The sequence below is a fragment of the Stomoxys calcitrans genome, chromosome 1 (assembly GCF_963082655.1).
Source record: "Stomoxys calcitrans chromosome 1, idStoCalc2.1, whole genome shotgun sequence".
NCBI lineage: Eukaryota > Metazoa > Arthropoda > Insecta > Diptera > Muscidae > Stomoxys > Stomoxys calcitrans.
Window position 1 is genome coordinate 133,447,461 of NC_081552.1, and position 22,110 is coordinate 133,469,570.

General features: G+C 41.7%; 1 protein-coding gene across 1 annotated transcript in view; it reads right to left on the bottom strand.

Annotated features, from left to right (window-relative positions):
- LOC106089744 (fat-like cadherin-related tumor suppressor homolog) overlaps nucleotides 1-22,110 on the bottom strand; it is a 737,514-nt gene that overhangs the window by 367,490 nt on the left and 347,914 nt on the right. The window contains exon 15 of the mRNA XM_059363292.1: nucleotides 1,581-2,021. Coding sequence (XP_059219275.1) covers nucleotides 1,581-2,021 — 441 coding nt within the window. The remainder of the gene's footprint in view (nucleotides 1-1,580; nucleotides 2,022-22,110) is intronic.

Here is a 22,110-nt window from a genome sequence, read left to right on the forward strand (position 1 = left end):
CAAAATTTCATAAAATTACTGAAGCTGAAGCTTTGAAGGCTTTGAAAGATGATACCCAATAGGGACCACAATTTTCACAATAAATTTTGAGATGTGTTTACCAAATTCTCAGTAACAGGAGAATTTTAGCAATTTTTGATTGTGAAAAAATGTGGAGTAGGCCCCCATCAAAATAAAATCCTGGCTACGTCCCTGGCTCCCATATAAACCGATCCTCGATTTTGATGTTCTAGAGGGCGCAATTTTTATCCGATTCGGCTGATACTTTGCACCAGCTGTTTTATATTGACTTCCGACAACAGTGCCAAGTACGGTTTAAATCGGTTCATGACTTGATATAGCTCCCATATAAACCGATTTCGGATCTTCATTTCTTGCGCCGCTAAAGGGCGCAATTATTATCCGATTTAGATGAAATTTTGCATGAAGTGTTTTGTTTTGACTTCGAATAATTGTGCCTAGAACGGCCCAAATTGCTTCATTACCTGATATAGCCCCCATATAAACCGATCTCGGATCTTCACTTCTTGATCCGCTAGAAGGTGCGATTAATAACTGATTTGGCTAAAACTTTACATGAAGTGATTTGTTTTAACTTCCAATAAGTGTGCCAGGTATGGTCTTAATCGGTTCGTAACCTCATGTAGCTCCCATATAAACAGATCTCTCGAATATACTTCTTGAGCCTCTAGAGGGAGCAATTCTTATGCAATTTGGCCGTAATTCTGTACCACAACTTATTCTATGACCTTTAACAAACGTGTTGAATATGGTCCGAATAGGTGCATAATCTGTTATAGCTCCCATATAAACAGATCTCCCGATTTTATTTCTTGGGCCACTATAGGGCTACCAAATTTCTTTAAATAATTAATGTCTCTCAAAGGGTTTTCATTCCTAATTTGTTCTTCTTAACTGTGATATATTGCAAAGTTAATTAGGTTATGTCAATAAGAATTCTATTATGGTAAAGTCTCAAAACATGTTTATTTCTTAAAAACGCCTGAATAAAGGAAATATACATTAAAAAAGATGGCACGATACGGGCCGTTATTGACACACATATTCGAAGCTTAATACGAAGCTTACAGTTTCAATTTTCAGTGAAATTAGATAAAATAAGCTATTTATGGGCGTTCTTTAGAACAGCAATATTAAAATGTCGTTCAAAGCTACACCAAGGATGTCAAGGCGCCTAACACAACTTACTCTGCTTGACATCGGGCCATCGGTTCGTATATCACCTATATTCAAATATGGTCGATGTTGAGATGTCTTATGTAACTCACTGTTCCACATATCAGTAGAAGGAGCCTTTTACAATCCGATCTACGAGAGATGGTCGTGCCAAATATGGTGCGATTAGGCTCTATAAAGTATTTAATCTGCGTAGAGGAAAAAGTTCTGTGCAAAATTCAAGTTAATATTAGTATATAGTCTTTGGCGTGATTACAGCGAATGGACCTATCAAGAATATGTTAAATTTGTAGCTCTGGAAAAGATATTTTGAACTTTTACAAACATTTAGAATAAGAATATAACGTAAAAGTTTAAAAACTATTCCCATGTGTTTTGCTTACCTTGAATCCACACGTTGGCTCTGGTTTTTAGAATAGGAGTACCATGGTCTGTAATTGCAATTACAACCAGATACGACTTTCGTCTCTCGTAATTTAATTGATGTTTCAAAAACAGCAATCCGTCTGCGATATCAATGTAAAACAAATCAGACTCTCGGATGCCATTAATTGACTCGATTTCATACGACAATATGCTATTAGCGCCTGAGTCGCAATCGCTTGCATTTATTTTTAAGATGTTGGAACCCAGAGGTAAATTTTCTGGTAATGTAACGTTATAATTATCTGTTTCTGTTTTTGGGTAACAATCGTTGGCATCTTCCACTGCAATTGTGACGGTCACTTCAGCGTATGCTCCTGATAAAATATCTGTCGCTCTCACAGAAACTTCATGCGACTGTTGTTTCTCGAAATCCAGACTATTTACTACGTATAAAACACCTACAAATAATAAAGAGAAAGACTTTTAATGACATGTCGCCTCTTTTCAGGGTTAAGGCATAGTAAATTTAAAGCACCATACATAGTTAATCCTTCCGTCACGAATTTAACTACTTTACTGTACAAGCAAAAAATTAAACGTTTGGGAAATTTTTACGACAAACCAAATACTTTTATCACGTAGTTGTGCTTTTATTGCAACTGTGTAACGTTTCGCTTCAACATATCAAGCCATAAATGTAGTATTATTGAATGTAACTAACTTTGTTTATTGTAAAACCTTTAAAAGCTTTGTCCACAGTAAAAGGACCTTCCTTTTGTTGTAAAACCCAAAACTGTTTTATTGCAAAAGGGCTTCGATAGCCGCAAACAATTATCCGTGTATCGGACCAATTGTGCCTCCTCCTACTAGAAAGAAAGGGTGAGTATTTGTTTAGCAAAAATACTCATCATATTGCACACAACTTTGTAGGTACATGAGAAAATAACCCCCAGCAGACCCATAGGCTTGACAAAAATTGCTATTATGTGCTCATCACTGGTATAGGCACATTCTCACACACATTTTCTGCTTTTTTGTTTCGACTCAAAGTCTCGATACAAAAATGCTGGTATGTCAAATGACAAAAATCATAACAGCAACACAAAAATGGCTGCCAGGTTCAAGAAAACACAACAAAAATTACTAAGGCACATAAATTGTTTGGTACCATTTAGGTTTGGTAAGGTCAGTTTTAAGTGGCAGTCTGCCATCAGGCTCACTAAGACGTTTTCGTCCATTGTAATACCACAGCCCCCACAGCTTCTGTAAAAGTCGTTGCTAGCAACCTTCAGTCTGTCAGCATGTTTTCCGATTAGACAGTGACCTGGCATGACGGACACAATGACTGAGACGTCTGTTCTAGCCAGTGACAGCAAAGCGGTAGACAAGTCTAGATTAGGTCATATAGTTTTGGAATGCTCACAGCCTCCTCTTTGTGACCATCTATCATTCGTTGTTCTTCGGGTCTGCATATCCACAGACTACAGTGAACCGGTGAATTTTTTACTGTTCAGTCATTTCGTTGAGAGATCTGCGATAGTAAAGGGCGGCTTTTGTGTTCAGAAATACTTTCTCCAGGGATTCAAGGGCTGGCTGGCTGTCTAAGAAGATATTTATGCCAATCGTATGATATTACATCTTAGCCACTTTCTTATTTGCAAGGATCTCCACTTGATACACACTACAGTGGTCGGGTAACCTTTACGATATGACCAGCTCTAGATCTTTAGAGAAGAACCCAAAGCCTACCTGGTCATCTATTTTGGAACCATCCGTATAGGAGTCTATATAACTATTGTTACCAGGGATATCCAATCGGTTCTTTTTATCAAAAAGCGGCTCAGGTAGGGTGTAATCCACATCCCTGAAACACCGGACATTGTCCGTAGCTGCTACATGACAAAAGAGAAAACTCCCTTGGCCTCACGGCAGTGTTCGCAGCAATTTGTCTAGTCACAATGCATTAGATGGTGTCGTCCTCAGTGCGGCTGTGATGCACAAACAAGCCATCCTTTGGATCCGGTTGACCTTTGAACAGTTGGTGGGCTCTTGAAGCGCCGTCCACCAGACCACAACACCATATAACATTATAGGTCTGATAACTTCAGTATAAACCCAATACATGACACGTGGTCTAAACCCCCAACTTTTGCCATTGGCTCTCTTGCCGGTGCATAGGGCAAGAGTGGACTTTCGTGCCCTTTCCAAAATGTTGGATTTGAAGTTCAATTTTCTGTCTAGCAAAAAACTCAGATATTTTGCACTTTCTGTAAATGGAACATTCATTCCTCTCAAGGAGCCAGGTGCCACTGTAGGCAACTTGTATATCCTGCTGAAAAAAAACTACTTCTGTCTTGCACAGATTTATACCTAGGCCACTTTGGTAGCCCACTTCGCTGTAGCACGTAGAGCTTCCTGAAATATATTTCTTAGAGTGCGACACGACCACTTTTACGCCTTTTTCTTCCAGAGACAATAATATATTGTTAATGGCTATATTCCAAAGTAGAGGAGACAATACACCTTCTTGTGGTGTTCCTCTGCTGACCCATCTTTTTAGATCCACAGATCCCAAGCCTGCCGTAATGCATCTGTTAGTAAGTAAGTTATTAATAAACTTTCTTACCGTAGAGTTGATGCCTAGAAACTCCATCTCCTTCATGAAATGCTACCATTACATATTCCTTGACAGCGAAAGAACCCTCTATGTAGCCGACTAGGTCATGAAGCGCTGTTTCAGTGGATTTGCCTTTACTATATGCATGCTGTTGCCGCGACCGGCGATCTCCAGTGATATTTGCCCTAAAATATGTTTTTATCAACCTCTCAAGGGTCTTCAGCATAAAGGAAGACACGACTAATTGGACGAAAATCTGTCGCCTTCGTGTGGTAAGGTTTTTGCTTTCGGAATGAAAATGACCGCCATCCCACAGGTACAAATGACATGCTGATACAAGCAGAGCATATCTCAGACACATTTTTCCTAATAACCTCCGACGAATGCATGCCAGTGGTACCACGTTGTCCCTTGGAGAATTGCCAGGATTTGTTCTGAGCCTTTCTCAGCTCGCCCTTACATTTTCTTAGCTCAACCTTATAGATGTCGGAATCGTGCCGTGCTCTTGTGGCTTTTGCTCTGCTGAAGAGCTTTTTGCTATCCTTTCATTGACCAACAAGCTGTGGGGTCGCTGTTTGCCCCTTGGCTTAGCACTAGGCATGCTGACACAAGCGAGTCATTCAGGGCTTTCGTGATCCACTTGACCACTATGTCCATATTCTCCGCAGTTTCCACTTCCTTTTCTGCTCTAAAAGGGATAGACGTGCAGAAACTGTGGCGAAAATTATCCCAATCCGCCTTTCTTCTGCTAAGCACAGGGATCACTTGTGCAGTATTTTCTCCAAGGCTGAAACTAATATAACAATGGTCAGAGAAGCTATGGTCATCCAACACATCCCAGTCGCATATTCTTCCGATACAAAGATAATACCTAGTAGCTCCTGTCTGTTCCTAGTAATAAAGGTCGGTTTATCCCCTTTGTTATAAATCGGCAGATTGCAGCTAATAAAAAATACGATAAGAAGCTCACCCCTTTCGTTGGCATCCGAACTTCCTAATATCTGGTGATGTGCATTAGCATCACTTCCTACAATGAGGCTTTTCTTCCCTACAGAAGCGGATTCAACCAGCGACTTAAGGTTTGAAGGCGGCATCTCTGACTCGTGTGCCATATATAGGGAAGTCAGCCAGTGATGAAACTTGTTTATTTCAATGCTGGCGACAGAAGAAGAAAAGAATTTATACTACTCTTTGCAAGAATACAGTCTCTGTGTCTCCCATTCCTCGTACCCTTGAGAAGTTTAAATCCCGGAATTCTTAGTTCACGAACCTTTCCTCCACACACCCATGGTTCGTGGATAAAAACCACTTCGAATCCCCCTGCCATCAGGAGGACCTCTAGTGCCGCCAAAGCGGCCTTACAATGGTGGAGATTTATCTGTAGAAACCGGACCATAGTTAGGATTCAGAATTTCCACCACCGTCACGTTATCCTCGTCTTCTGATTGCCAGGAATCCTCACAAGATTCGTTAGATCTTGTCATGATGAGCTTCCGTACGCATCCGGGGGCAGATGAGAAAGCAGTGGAACCACTCCTCCTCAGAACACTGACCACTTGCGATGTGGACGACTCCTCCTTAGTTGCTTGAATAGCTGCTGCTGTCGAAGTACTTTTTGAGTTCCGCTCTTCACCACTGGACAGGTCTTGTGAGGTCCCGTTTTGATGCCTGACTTGATCGTGGCAGGGAGATTTTCAGTCTCTTGCAATCCGCCAGACTTTAGCGATGTGGCCGATAGTTCCTCAGGCAAGTGTTCAGCAACAACTGCTGAGTCGTCTCCTGATTCCCCAGCCCCACCACATCTACAGACCTTCAGTTTCAACTTGTTGAATCCGTAGGATAAAACCCCCTTCAGACTTGCTGAGGTCTGCGAGACAGCCGGAGTTGAGTACGAATACTGCATGTCTCCGGTCGCCATCAGCGTCATACAAACTACCAATCTTCCAGTCGGTGGTTGAAAGATTGGGTTTAAATTCCCTTAGTCTTCCAAGTACCGATTCAGGATCTGAGGGAATACTTGGTATCCAAGCATGCGCCATTGGTCGAGAAGGAATATTTTCCTTCCTGACTAAATCTAGTGCTGCACCTGGCCAGATCTCACCAAACTTTTTTAGAACACAACGATACATTTCAATTGAGCGCTGGTCCCCGAAGGCAATTAGTCTGTATCGGCCCAATGCCAGCCTGCATCGTCACAAACTGGAGGAGACCCAGGAAATTCCGCAAGGACCTCGGAGTATACTGATGACAGTCCATTGACCATCCCACTTCATTTATTCCTGGGTTTTCAGCCCTGTTCTTCTCCCTTATCGATAACTGCCATCACCAAACTGTCCTTAGCGACATTAGCAAAGGTTCATGGACCCATCTTACTGTTGTTCGCCTAGTTCTTTTAGGCATGGGATGCCCTCCAGGTGACCGCAGCTTTTTGCCTGACTGCGGTACAGTTTCCGAATCTAGACTGTAGTCTTTGGGGTAATCTGTGCAGCGATTCCCCGAGCCCAACTTTAGGGTGCTCTCTCCCTATTAGTGAGAGTCTTAGGGTCATTCGCACCAAGCCTCTCAATAAACCCGAGAGCGATGCGTCTTTTATTATCACAACCTCTTAAAGAGCGTGTTGGTTTGTCGGGGATGGCCAATGGCCTAGGCAAAGTACAGGCGTGCAAAGAAAGAATAGGTTCGGACTTGTCCTTAAGACTCGAAGCAGGCGTCTTCGTCAAAAGCCCCTGCTGACCAGTCGTCTGTCGGATAGTGGAGCCTGGAGCATCCGCTCCACCAGTCGAAGTTTCAGTAGCAGACAACATGCTACGGCCCGATATCACCACCGCAGCTGCTGGGTCTTTGGAGTCCATTCTAAGCCTCTAGATCTGCCGCTCCACTGGAAACTGACGCAGATCATCAAACGCCTAATGGATACCACTACCCTTGAGTGATTTAAATTGTTCTACCAAAAATAATGACCTATTACTAGTTACAGAAATATTCTTGCGGAGAAATGAATTTTGGTTGAAATCGGTTCAATATTGCAAAAATGTGGTTATTTGTTAGCGAATATCTCGAAATCAGGCATAAACGATTTTCTCATGACTCTCGACATTATTTTTAAATTGTGGTCGCTATTGAGTGCAGGAACTGACCCATCGGCGGTGACATTTGGGCATAAAGTCAGAGCTGAATTTTGTAATGATTGCCAACAAACAGTTTTATGATTTCTACAGGTTCTTGCTTGTGTCGGTCTATTGGAGCGCCATTAAACAACTATAATTGTCAAATATTTCAAAAAATATATTTTGACCAAATTTTACAAAGAACCATCTACACTCTGCTTAGATGATGTCGCCTATTTCTTCTTCGAACTTAATTAAAATCTATCGAAAATCCATTTTGATGAAAAAGATGTCCGGTAAAAATTGGATCCAGTTATTGTCGTATATACTCATTAAAAAAAATTTGCTGTGAAAATAGCAAACACTGTCTGCTAAATATTAGTAGTTAATTTTGCTAATATTATAGCAGTAGTTCTGATATTACAGCAGTAGTTCTGCAATTTCAGAGCAGCAGTCTGACGGCTGAAAAGTATGTTGTTTGCTGAAAATTACTGCTGCATTATTATAAAGGGGATGATAGAAAAAAAATTATATACAAATGTAAATGTCTTTCCAAGTGGATGTTTATAATCACCACTGAATGTATCCTTTTCATAATCTTTTTTCTTTAAATTCAGATACAAAGGGCCATGCCGGTCATGTACACATACGAAGATCAATAACAAAAAAGCGAGGGATCTCAGCCACATTTGGAAATGTATACCAAGGGACAAATCAGGTAGCTTCTTTACAGTAATATTCCAAATTAAAATCATCTCTTCCAACAAAATTAAAAAAAAAAATGGTTATTAAATTCGTGTTTCAAAGTGAAAATGATTTATTTGTACGATTACTTCTTGTAGATAATAGATTTAGATTTTTTTTTATAAAAATTTAACTAAAATTTAATCTGTAGGCAAAATTTAAACGAGATATTGCGAGGGGGGTCCGGCCCGTGCTGAAGTTTTGTCATTAGAGAATATTACGCAGACATTTTGTCTTCAGAAAAAATTCACAAAAATTTGTTTAGTAAAAATTTTATTAAAATTTAGTTTTTACTAAGCAAAAATAAATTTAAGTCGGCCCAGGCCTCAGCAAAATGTTGTCGTTTTAGAATTTTATAAATATGAAATTTTATCATTTTAAAATATGCAAAATAATTTTTTTTCATTTTGATGGGGGCTCGAGGTTGAGGACAAATTAGAATGTCGCACTCCACCCAAAAATATCTATCACTTGATCTGTCTTAATAGGTCAAATAACCTATTTGAGGCGCTTTTAGAAGGTAAAGCGCCACTTGGATACTTAGGCACAAATTTTAATGCCATACTTGTCATCTATTTCCAAATGTCTTTCATTTGAATTCCACATAGCCCGTGATAAGCTAATATGACCATTTAAGGGACTTTTTGGGGGTGGGACGACCAATTACTTAGACCTCATTTTTTATGTCATATTCGTAATCTACTCCCGAATACCTTTCATTTGAGTCCCATATTTATATGTACGTCTAATATGTCTTGTTTTGGGGGAGTTTTGGCGATGGGCTGGCCTCCTGGTTATTTGGACCCAATTTTTAGTACCATATTCTTATTTAGAATTTATTGAATGCCTGCACAACAAGACATAAAATCTTATAATAATAATATGCCATGAATTATATAATTAAGTTTGAATTATTTAATTAACACCAATAATAATAATTTTGAAAACAAAAAAATTAATTTAAATAAAATAATACAGACATTTGAAAAAAAATTTAAAAAGGGAAGGATTGTACTAAAAAATTAGGTTAGGTTAGGTTGAAAAGAGGGTGCAGATATTATATATATTATATATTATATCCGCCCCATGCCACTATCAAAATACACCTAAGCCAGTAGTCGGCTTGTTGTGCGCTCTAAAAACTATAAAGTAACCTCTAAAAAAAATGTTTAAGTTAGGAATTCCGTGCTACTTACAAAATCCTTAATTGTTTTCAATACCACTCCCCTAAGTTGGTTCATGTCTGATATTGTGCTCCACCTAAGTACCGGAATCTGTTGGACGCGAAAGCCGGGCAATGCATAAGGAAATGCTCCAACGTCTCATCATAGTCTCCGCATGCCCTACACATGCTATCAAATGCCGCACCGATTTTACATAAGTGAACTCGTAGTCCTATGTGTCCCGTTATGATACCAATAGCTATACTGACACCCGGATCTCCGCCTGCAGGACCATATTATGGTCAGGCAGTCTAAAACAGATCTCAGTCCCTGGGTTTTCAATGTAAACCCCCAGGCCCAGTCCAGATCCTCTAGCTTTGATCCATCCGTGTAACATGAACTTCCAGATGGCAATACTAGGGTTCCGTCAATCAAACACTGTGCCGATGGCAGCAGTGCGTCTCACTCGACTTCAAGGTTCATCTCAGGTATCCGATCGAAAACCTCTCCACTTCCAGGTCTCCTATCGTCGCCTCGATTATACCGCGATGGTATGAGCTGCTCCCATCCTCAATCCATTCTCCCATCGCCTAAAGTCCCATAGCCGTAGTGGCTGCCTCACAATTAATCTGTATGTCAATGGGTCGGATATCTAGAATAGTCTCCAGTGCCCTAGTGCGCGTGGTCCTCATCGCTCCACCTATGCCAAGACAACATGTTCTCTGAACCTGTTGTATGGTCCTTATGTTGCCCTTTTTCTCCATAGCAGTCCACCAAACTACTGAGGCGTAAGTAAGTATTGGTCTAATCACGCTCCTGTAGAGCCAGTGGACTATCCTAGGATTCAGGCCCCATTTCGAGCCTATGGCCCGTCTACACAGTGCCCAACATCTGTGAGCATTCTCAGTACGCTCCTGAATGTGACACTTCCAATTCAGTTTCCTGTCCAAGATCACTTTTAAGTTTTTAACCTTGTCAGATATCGAAATCGTATTATTGAGGAAACGTGGTGCGTTAAAGTCGCCCACCTTCGTCTTTATCGTGAACAGTCTTTCTCTGGGTTAACATTGAGACCTCTTGGTCCAGCTCAGTCATGTACCATATGCAAGACCCTTTCGGCCCTTATGCATAGCTCGTTCGGATCCCTACCTCTTAGAAGTATTATAACAACGTCTACGTAGCAGACGGGCTCAAATCCATCCTCAGTCAGCATCCGTAATAGGTAATTTATGGTGATCACCCATAAGAGTGGCGATAAAACGTCCCCCCTGTGGCGTGCCCTGTGCCACTTTCTCCCTTATAAAGGGTGATTTTTTTGAGGTTAGGATTTTCATGCATTAGTATTTGACAGATCACGTGGGATTTCAGACATGGTGTCAAAGAGAAAGATGCTCAGTATGCTTTGACATTTCATCATGAATAGACTTACTAACGAGCAACGCTTGCAAATCATTGAATTTTATTACCAAAATCAGTGTTCGGTTCGAAATGTGTTCATTCACCGTTCAGCGATGAGGCTCATTTCTGGTTGAATGGCTACGTAAATAAGCAAAATTGCCGCATTTGGAGTGAAGAGCAACCAGAAGCCGTTCAAGAACTGCCCATGCATCCCGAAAAATGCACTGTTTGGTGTGGTTTGTACGCTGGTGGAATCATTGGACCGTATTTTTTCAAAGATGCTGTTGGACGCAACGTTACGGTGAATGAACACATTTCGAACCGAACACTGATTTTGGTAATAAAATTCAATGATTTGCAAGCGTTGCTCGTTAGTAAGTCTATTCATGATGAAATGTCAAAGCATACTGAGCATCTTTCTCTTTGACACCATGTCTGAAATCCCACGTGATCTGTCAAATACTAATGCATGAAAATCCTAACCTCAAAAAAATCACCCTTTATTTATCCCATGCGACACACAATTTATCCACCCGTTCCTTAGCATATGGTTTATCCAGTCTCTAAGGACCAGGTCCACCCGGTACTGGTCTAAAGATTGGCTCAGTGTGTCGCTCCGCACATTGTTGAAAGCCCCCTCGATGTCAAAGCATACCGCCAGTGTGTACATTTTGGCATCGAACGATTCTTCTATTTTATGCAGAACCTCGTGCAGGGCAGTCTCCACCGACCTTCCCTTGACATAGGTATGCTGTTTGTATTTGAACAGTTCGCTGAATGTCATATTCTTTATCATGGTGTCCACAATACGTTCCATGGTTTTGAGTAAAAAGGACGTAAGGCTTATGCTAGGCATCTGTAATACACATCCCAATAAACATACGCTTTTTTACGACGTGCTCTGCCTGCCGACCTCTTTCCCAATATTGTGAATCTCCCCGGTTATCCAGGGTGTTTCTTGGGCTGATTTTCTCTTCCGAAGAGGACAACTCTCTTTGAAAGACCCCACCAGTGCAGTAATAATCCTGTTGACATTTTCGTCAATGTCTTCTATGCTTGGACAATCTAAATTACCATACCCAAGTCTTCTTCTGAGTAGCCTTTCGAATTTTGTCCAGTTGGTTTTTAACTTATTCCGGAAGCTTATCGGATTCGGCGCTGGCCGTACTATTCTAAACCTTATGTAGCGATGGTCAGAGAATGAGTGTTCCATGGAGACCCTCCAATTCCGAAACTCATCGATTAGATTTTCCGAACATATCGTCACATCTAATACCTCCTCCCTAATCCTATTAACAAAGGTGGCAGTGTTACCAATATTAAGTGTTATTAGGTCGTTAGTATTCAAGAACTCTGCCAGGGCTTGGCCCGGCTTATTAGTGTTGGTACTACCCCACTAAATGTGTTGAGAGTTCGCATCACACCCTATTTCCTGTCTGTTTTGCTTTCCTCACCAGCCGTTGCAACTCCGACGTTGGTGGCGGTGTCGGAGAGTCGAAAGGCAGATAAAGTGATGCCAGGTATGCTCCACCGTCTCCCTGTCTCACCACTGTTGCATCCGACGTTGACAACTCTGGGGAAAATATATAATTCAAATTTTCATGACAAATAACGCAGGTCTTCGGCCGTGTACCAGTGATAGCATAGAATAATTGGTAGTTGATATGGTTTAGTCCAGAGACTTTGTTCCGGGTCGTCCATGGCTCCTGAATTAAGGCAATATGAATCTTGCCCTTGCTGATTTTCTCCATCAGAGCGTGTGTAGCAGTCTCGCTCCGGTGGAGGTTTATCTGGATTGGTCGTTCAGTAAATGGGCATCTTGGGAGTAGGAGATCATCACCTACTATCGTCTACTCCCTATTTTTTAGACTGCATTGACTTTCCTGTCACTTCACTGCCTGATGTCATCGTTTTAGGTTCATTGCCTAGTCTAGTCTTCCGACTCTTTATAAAGTCGAAGACGAATGGTTCCATCGTCTGGTCCCTGTTCGTTAAGCTTTACTGGGTTTTCATTCCCTATTCTGCCTGGTGTTTCAATACTAGGATCTTTGCCTATCTTAGCCTTCCAAATCTTAAGTAAATGGGCTTCTTCGGAGTAGGTGATGGTAACATCATCGTCTCACTGTTCGTTGGGTTGCATTGAGTCCTGTAGCTGCGCTGCCTAATGTTTCAATATTAGGATCTTAACCTAGCCCAGTATTCCGAATCTTTAAGTCGGTGATGGGTCCGTCGTCGGGTTCCTGTTTGTTAGGCTGTGTTGGGTCTCTGATATTTTAGTATTAGGATCATTGCTTCTCCTAGACTTCCAATATTGAGAGATGCCGTGATTGTCTCGTTGTTGGCCCCATGTTTGTTGGGCGGTGTTGAGTCACCTGCCACTGCACGGCCTGGTGTTACAGAACGAAAATTTCAGCCTATCCTAGTCTTCCCAATCTTGAAAAAGACAGCTTTGCTCCCGTAGTGCGCCATGCCTTTAGTCTTGTCCAAACCCGTCGCGTAGACTTGATCAATGCCAACCACTAGGAGAGTTCCATCCTCCTTCTCCTCCCTGTGAGAGACCTGCCACTTCTCTGCGACCAAACTTTTGTTTTGCTTGCCCAATAATCCCAACATGCGTTTCCTCGCAAATTTACTGCCCCATCCCTTGATGAAGACCTTAGCCTTTGTGAGCTGGGGGATATCCACCTTTCTCACAAGGTCGAGCTTTGCGCCCTCCCAGCGAGAGTGAATACCTCTGATGAGCTGTTTGACGGTATCAATACATTCCGCCGATGCAAAACGCAGCGTAAAGATGTCCCCTCTATACTCGCAGCTCATCATTTGTATGGGTGGACCCTCAACAGAGTTCCACACATGTTCAAAAATCCGATCGTTAACCAGATCCTCCACTTGGGACCGATGATCTGGTGGAATCCTACCGGATGCACTGCCGATATTGATGACTGCATAAGTCAGCTCATCTCTGTTGTGCTTCCTTGCCACTCTAGCGTAAGGGGGCGGCTCTTTACCATTCTTGGCGACCAACTTCCCTTTCCGTGATGGCTGTGGCCTCCTTTTGGAAGTCACAGTCCTCCATGAAGACTCAGGTCCCGTGCGCGCTTCCTTCGTTCCTGTTCCAACTTTGTCTACCTCCGCAGGACACTGTCTGGAGTCTTCATTGCGGGATGGCTGGCTTGGTTTTCCCAGAGTACTTGAAAGTGGAGAGCTCTTTTTCTCCTTCAGTATTTTAGCAGTGTTATGCTCTTCGGGAGATTTGATTCTTTTTCCAGCTTCCGTAGAAGTGCTTGGAATGTCAGTTCTTTCCCTTCCAGCATCCTGCACTTTCGCCCGATTACGCTGCCGGTACATACTCCTGTCTCCTTCGTCGTGCACCGGATCGCTTTCTCGGCCTGCTTGTGAGCTTAGCAAAGCCATCGCTCACTTCTGCTGTCATCCCGATGCCCTCATCTCTCAATTTGGCTGCGATGACTGTTTCATTGGCACAGTTGCTGTCTGAATTCGAGTCAGAAACTCCACCTTTACTTAAAGACTGGGGACGAACTGTGCATCCCTCTGGTTTATCCGTCTCTTCCTCATTTATTAGTCTGACGACTAGTTGTACGCTTGAAGCATTACTCTCGATTATAGGTGCCAAGGCACCCACACCTATAGAAGGGGAGGACAATATGCTGCGGTCTGACGCCACCACCGCAGATGTTAAGTCTTTGGATTTCATTTCTAGCCTACTCCAAAAGGCTTTAAAATTTGTTCGTAATAGGTAGTACCTATTCCGAGATACGAATATATATTTATTTTTCTTTGAGGAGCGAAATAAAAACTCGTCCCCTTCACTCAACTAAAAAATTAAAAAGAAATGTCAAGTTATTGAGTTATTAAAAAAAGTGTAAGTTGCTGTGATTTATATTTCATGTGGAAGAGTAATATTAAACTGCCACTCAGATATGATGCTACGTCGTTTAAAGGGAATTCGCTTTGTCCCTCTTCTCGATCTAGCAAATTTTAATCTTTCGAAGAGATAATTGGGGTTTCGTTTTGCAATAATCTTATGCAGGAACATTAGTGATCTAATTCGGAGAAAAGTATTAAAACCAACCCCATAAAGAGCATTTTCAAGATGAGAAACATGCTGAGTTTTCCTCAGTTGTTGTTAAACCATACGTTTAATTTCGCTGGCCTGATGAGTCGCAATTGGCAAAACGTTAACCTCCATATATCAATCCGGGAACCAGGAAGGCTTTCGCTTAAAGGGCTCGGATTTGAATTAGATTGAAGCAGTGTGTCCCATAGTGCACGCAGCTTATCATGTGTATGACCGACAATGCCATTCACATGATCTTTATTTTTACTTTTAATGGCTATGACAGAATAATTGTTCCACTAGCCGAACGTAGAATAGCGTTCCAAGCGCTTCGATTTCTGCGCTCATTCTAAAATCTCTGACACCAAGTTTCGAGGTGTCTCCCACAACTTGATATTTCCATCGGGCTTTTAGTCTTCCCGGTTTGCGTGTACCACCGTGTTTGCCTTCAAAAGACTTCCTTGCTTGAGCTTCTTCATCCATTCTGACAACATGACCTATCCAACGCAGCCGTTGTATTTTGATGCGTGTAACTATGCTATCGTCGTCATACAGCTCGTGGTTCATACGTCGCCTATATACCAAACTCAGACATGACTTGAAATACCTTTGAACGTTAAGGAGTATCGAAGGGGCTTTGTAGTCAATAAAGAGATGGTAGGTGTTAATTTGTCTTTCTCGGGTCTTTTCCAGGATTTGGCGCAGTGTGAATATCTGGTCTAGGGTGAATTTACCTGGTCTAAAGCCGCATAGAAAGGGCCCAATTATCACATTGACTTTAGGTTTTAATATTTCACACAGTACGCTCGAGAGTATCTTGTATGCGATGGGGAGGAGACTTATTCCTCTGTAGTTGGCACATTCCGTCTTGTCTCCTTTCTTGTGTACGGGACATAGTATGCTGAGGTTCCAATCATCGGGTATGCGTTCTTCTAGCCAGATTGCGCAGATAAGCTGATGCATACGCCTTATCAGCGTGTCGCCTCCGGTCTTAAATAGTTCAGCGGGTAACCCGTCAGCTCCTGCTGCCTTGTTGTTCTTTAGTCAGGGTACTGCTACTTAGACCTCATTCTGACCAGGAGGTAAGCATTCTATACCATCATCAGGGATTGGTTCTGCGGTATCCTCTTCGCCGTCAACATCGGACACTAGCAGTTTAGTAAAATGTTCTTTCCATATCCCCAGCATGTTGTCTGTGTCAGTTACCAGATTTCCTTCTTTGTCTCTGCAGGAGGATGTGCCTGCACCAAAGCCATCGGTTTGATGTTTAATTCTTTGGTAGAATTTCCGGACTTTATTCTGACTCCTGTACATCTCAATTCGCTCGCACTCACGTCTTTCCATTTCCTTTTTCTTTCTGCGGAATAGACGTTTCTCCTCTCTCCTTTTCGCCCGATACCTCTTCTTCATCATCGACACTCTTGGTCGTACCATGGGTTTCTTGGAGGAGGCTTCCGGTACCCAAGTACGGATTTCGCGGCATTTTCCATGGAGTGGGCAATAGTTTTCCATTATATCATCGGAACAAGGAGTGCTTTCATGAAGCAGTTGGGTTAGTCGAGTGGAGTATGCCGATGTCATTTGTGACAGACATGTGGCTTTGTGAATATTTTTATGTTGAAATCTTGTGCTACTAACTACCATGTTTTTTGCCGCGGCGAAATCTATCAGCCTTAACCCATTACTGGACGTTATCTCGTGGAGGCTAAACTTTCCGACTGTTGGACCAAAAATGTCTTCCATACCTATTTTCGCATTAAAATCTCCCAGAACGATTTTAATACTATGGGCGGGGCCGCGGTCATATTCTCTCTCTAGGCGATCGTAGAAAATATTCTTGCTCTGCTCGTCTTTGTCTTCCGTCGGGGCATGGGCACAAATAAGGCTGATGTTGAAGAATTTGGCTTTTATGCGGATTGTGGCTAGCCTCTCATCCACAGGAGTAAAGCTTGAGACAAGGTGTTTCAGTCTCCGACTAACCACAAATCCGCAGCCAAATTCATGCCTCGTGTTATGGCAGCTATAGTATAATTCGTCACCGTTTGGTGTTGTAGTGACGCCATTCCCAGTCCATCGCACTTCCTGTAAGGCGGTTATATCTGCCTTGTACTTTTCTAATACATCCGCCAGCGCGTATACTGCACCTTCTTTATAATGAGTGCGGACATTCCAGGTGCAGATCCGCAAATCATGGTCCTTTTTTCGTTTGCGTGGGTCGTCAACGTTGGGGGGATCCGTTTTTACTATTCCTTCGTTTTTCATAGTAGTTCTATGTTTTCCGGGGGCGGGTTACTGGCCCAGCGCCCTAACCGCATGGGTGTTGTGGGATTGCACATGTATCCTTCGTTGTGGCGAGCCGCTTGCTCCAAGATCCGACGCTCGCCACCAGCCGCCCCTAACCTGGGAACAGACGATGATGTTGGCCATTGGTTATTTGAAGGCGCTAATAACTCGCCTTGTCATCTCGAGTATCATTGGCACTCAGTATTTAATTAAGAGCCAGTGCCACCTGATTCCTCATTGAGACTCTCAGATTCCTCATTGAGACTGCAGCTACTCCGCATAAAAACGGAGCTTTCCACCATCCGCAACCTGTGAAGCTTCCCGTGATAACGATGGGCACCACACAAGTCGGAGCTCAAAGTTCCAGCCTGTGTGGTGCTCATAGTCATCCCGTATCGGCCGGGCATTCACGTGATCAGGCCAACAATATGTCTTGTAGTCATGGGCAAAATCTTTCATCGAACGGATCGATCCTTTTCGGTCAAATATATAATTGCCATTTTGTTCGATAACCTTTTGCCATCTTCCTGGCAAATTTAGTATTCCACGCTCATAGAACTTCTGGCCTTTATCTGCAAAAAAACTGAACCAAGTGCGATTTATAGCCTCATCATTGCCGAAAGTTTTACCATTTAAGGAGTTCTGCAAAGATCGAAATAAATGGTAGTCTGATGGGGCAAGGTCAGGGCTATATGGTGGATGTATCAAAAGTTCCCAGCCAAACTCACTCAGTTTTTGGCGAGTGACCAAAGATGTGTGCGGTCTAGCGTTGTCCTGGTGGAATATAACACCTTTACGATTGACCAATTCTGGTCGCTTCTCCTTGATGCCTGTATTCAATTTGTCCAATTGTTGACAGTAAACATCCGAATTAATCGTTTGGTTCCTTGGAAGCAGCTCAAAATATACCACACCCTCCCAATCCCATCAAACAGACAGCATAACCTTCTTTTGGTGGATATCAGCTTTTGAAGTGGTTTGAGCTGGTTCACCATGCTTGGACCATGATCGTTTTCGACTAACGTTGTTGTAAACAATCCATTTTTCATCTCCAGTTATGATTCGTTTTAAAAACGGATCGAATTCATTGCGTTTAAGGTGCATATCACAAGCGTTGATTCGGTTTTTTAAATGAATTTCTTTCAATACATGTGGTACCCAAATATTAAGCTTTTTCATCAGCCCAAGACTTTTTATGTGATAATGAACGGTTGATTTTGGTATATTTAACTTCTCTCCTATCTCACGCTCAGTTACATGACGATCCAATTCGACTAATGCTTTGATTTGGTCATCATCAACTTCATTTGGCCGACCTGAACGTGGCTCAGTGAAAAATCTCCAGAACGGAATTTGCGAAACCAATTTTGACACTGTCTTCCTTTTAAGGCTTTATCACCATACACATCTCGCAACCTGCTCCTCGTTTTTTCCTTTACGGAAATAATAAAGTAAAATATGACGAAAATGCTCCTTTGGGGCTTCTTATTAAAATTGACGCCAAACAAACAAATGTAAACAAAATTTCGCGCACTTTTTTCTAAAGCAAGCTAAAAGTAACAGCTGATAACTGACAGAAGAAAGAATGCAATTACAGAGTCACAAGCCGTTGAAAAAATTTGTCAACGCCGACTATATGAAAAATCCGCAATTACTTTTTGAGCAACCCAATAGTTCCTATGCCAAAGTAACGATTTTGGAATTGAAAAAATATGTCACACAACACAAACACAAATTGACTCGCAACAAGAACCTTCCTCCGCCTTGCGACAAATTTGTTTATTGAAGGTTACATTTGGAAATGTCCTAGAAATAATGTGAAAATTAATGAATTTGTAAATTTTTATGAAAAATTTAAGGCAAAAATTATTTCTAAATTTTGTCGAAAAAGGTGTCTTTAAGAAATAAAAACTGCCAACAATTTTTTTAACTAGTATACACATATTGGGCCAAGGTTGCTTCCAAATGGGCATATTTTAGTAAATTGGCTGGGTGGAGGGGACATATGAGTTAAAAGTAAAAAGGCATTAAGTCCGGCCTGGCCGAAATTTAGATACCCACCACCTCGGGTATATATGTGAACCACCTTTCGTCATAATCCGGTAAAAAAATGCATAATTTATGCACCCATAGCAGCTTTATCCAAATATTGACATTGACATTGAGTGATCTAATAAATACAAGTCTCTTTTAAATTTTGTAGATCAAAATATTGGTCTGATGTCGAAAAGCCTAACATAAATCACTGTGTCAAATTTAGCGAAATCGGATAATAAATGCGCCTATTATGGGACCAAGACTAAATCGAGAGATCGGTCTATATGGTAGCTATATCCAAATCTGGACCGATCTGGGCCAAATTGAAAAAGGATGTCGAAGAGCTTAACATATTTCAATGTCACAAATTTCAGCGTAATGGGACAATAAATGCGCAATTTATGGGCCTAAACCTTCAATGGGCAAATCGGTATATATAGAAGCTATATCCAAACCTGAACCAATCTGTACCTAATCGAAAAAAACATGTCGAATGGCCTAACACAACTCACTGTGTCAAATTTCAGGGAAATCGGATAATAAATGCGCCTATTATGGGACCAAGACTTTAAATCGAGAGATCGGTCTATATGGTAGCTGTATCCAAATCTGGGCCGATCTGGGCCAAATTGAAAAAGGATGTCGAAGAGCTTAACATATTTCAATGTCCTATTTATGGGCCTAAACCTTCAATGGACAGATCGGTATATATAGAAGCTATATCCAAACCTGAGCAAATCTGTACCAAATCGAAAAAACATGTCGAAGGGCCTAACACAACTCACTGTCTCAAATTTCAGCGAAATCGGGAGATCGGTCCATATGACAGCTATATCTAAATCTGGACCGATCTGGGCCAAATTGAAGAAGGATGTCCAAGACATATGTAGGCATAAAACAACTTACTCTCCTAAATTTCAACAAAAAATGATAATAAAAGTGGTTTTTATGGGCCTAAGGCCTAAAATCGGCAGATCAGTCTATATGGGGGCTATATCAAGATATAGTGCGATATAACCCATTTTGAACTTAAACTTCCTATAGAAAAAAAAAAAAATTGTGTAAAGTTTACCTCAATTTCTCAATTTTTAAAGACTGTAGCGTGATTTCAACAGACAGACCGACGGACATTGTCAGATCGTCTTAGTGCTTTGCAGTTGGAGAACTCGAAGGTTTTTTTTTCCATTTTTTTTGATAAACAATTGTCTATTTTGATGTATATATAGTACCCATTTAAATTAACCTATATGTATATTTTTCAAATTTCACTTAAAACGCATTTAAAATATGTCCTCTTTACTTAAAAAGAAAACAAATGAAGGGTATTTGAGGAAGTATTTCCAAAAAGGACCAATGAATGAAATGAAATTAAGAATCAAGTAAATGCTATCGGTGTCTTTAATATCAAACCAGCGGTCGACCAGCGGAAAGAGTTGAGTTGAGCCGATGGAACGAAGCTGAAAATTAAATTAAAGAGACAACGAACTATGGAACCATAAGAGTGAAAGAGATGAAACTACTAGTTTCGATCGTTCCATTTAGCGTGTCGTTCATTGGTACTAATTCGGTCCGGAACGACACACAACACCCAAGTTCCTCGCGCTAGAAACAATATCAATATTCTGATTATTTTTGACTATATCCGGATCTTGTATGGAAAAGTGCTTATTTCAATATATTATAAGGCATTTGGACATCTGGGGATATAAAACAAGTCCATTCGCCGTAGCCCACTTATACACTCGGGAAAGTTCTTCGTTGAGTATCGTTATGCATTCACTAACTTTCTGAACGGAACCACTTATGGTTATTTGTACGTCATCTGCATACATCATAGGTAAGGTTAGGTTTAAGTGGCAGTCTGCCATCAGACTCACTTTGATGTTTTCGTCCATTGTGATACCACAGGAACAGAAGAAGGAATATGCCTTCTAGCTCCTACCGCTGAACCATCCAGATCGCTTTAAAAAGCCCAATAAATTACGACCCACAGAAGGTGTTCTATGGTCTCTTCATGAGGAGTAACCTCGAAAAAGAAAATTTGATATTTTCAATTGTTCCGGCATAAAACACGCTCTTTAAGAGGTTGGAATAATATAAGGTCACTCACTGTTAGGCAGAGAGACTTCCTAAATTGGGTCTCTTCGATGACCTCACAGCTTCTGCAAAAGTCGTTTCTTGTAACCTTCAGTCTGTCAGCATGTTTTCAGATTAGACAGTGGCCTGTCATGACGGACACAATGACTGAGACGTCTGTTCTAGCCAATGACATCCAAGCAGTACACCTCTTCAATTCTCGATTAGACCACATAGTTTTGGAATGCTCACAGCCCCCTCTTTGTGACCAGCTATCATTCGATGTCCCACGGGCCTGGTCCTGAAAACTTAGCTTACATGTCGCTAGAGGCATATCCCTGGAATGTGTAGGATAGTTTGCAAGACTAGTCTCGCAAGCTCATCCGCTTTACAATTCCTTGGGATATCTCTGTAGCCCGGCACGCAGAACAGGGGAATTTTGAACTGTTCAGCCATCTCGTTGAGAGATCTCTAAAATTCAAGTGCGGTTTTAGTGTTCAGATATACGTTCTTCAGGGATTTAATGGCTGCCTGGCTGACTGGAAGATATTTATGCCAATCGTCGTAATGACATTATATCGTAGCCATTACACCACCTCCTTAATTGCAAGGATCTCTGCTTGATACACACTGCAGTGGTCGGGTAACCTTTTCGATATGATCAGTTCTAGATCTTTAGAGTACACCCCAAAGCCCACCTGGTCGTTTAGTTTGGAACCATCCGTATAGAAGCCTATGTAATTTCTGTTACCAGGGATATCGTAGTTCCAATCGGTTCTATCAGAAATAGTGGTACAGTAATTTTTATGAGAAAGCTCCCTTAACCTCACGGCAGTGGTCGGTGCAATTTGGGTCCTCAGTGCGGCTGTGATGCACAAACAAGCCATCCTTTGGATCCGGTTGAGTATTGAGAGGTAGTTGGACTTATGAGGCGCTGTCCACCAGACCACAACACCATATAGCATTATAGGTCTGACAACTGCAGTATATACCCAATGCATGACACTCGGTCTAAGCCCCCAACTTTTGCCAATGGCTCTCTTG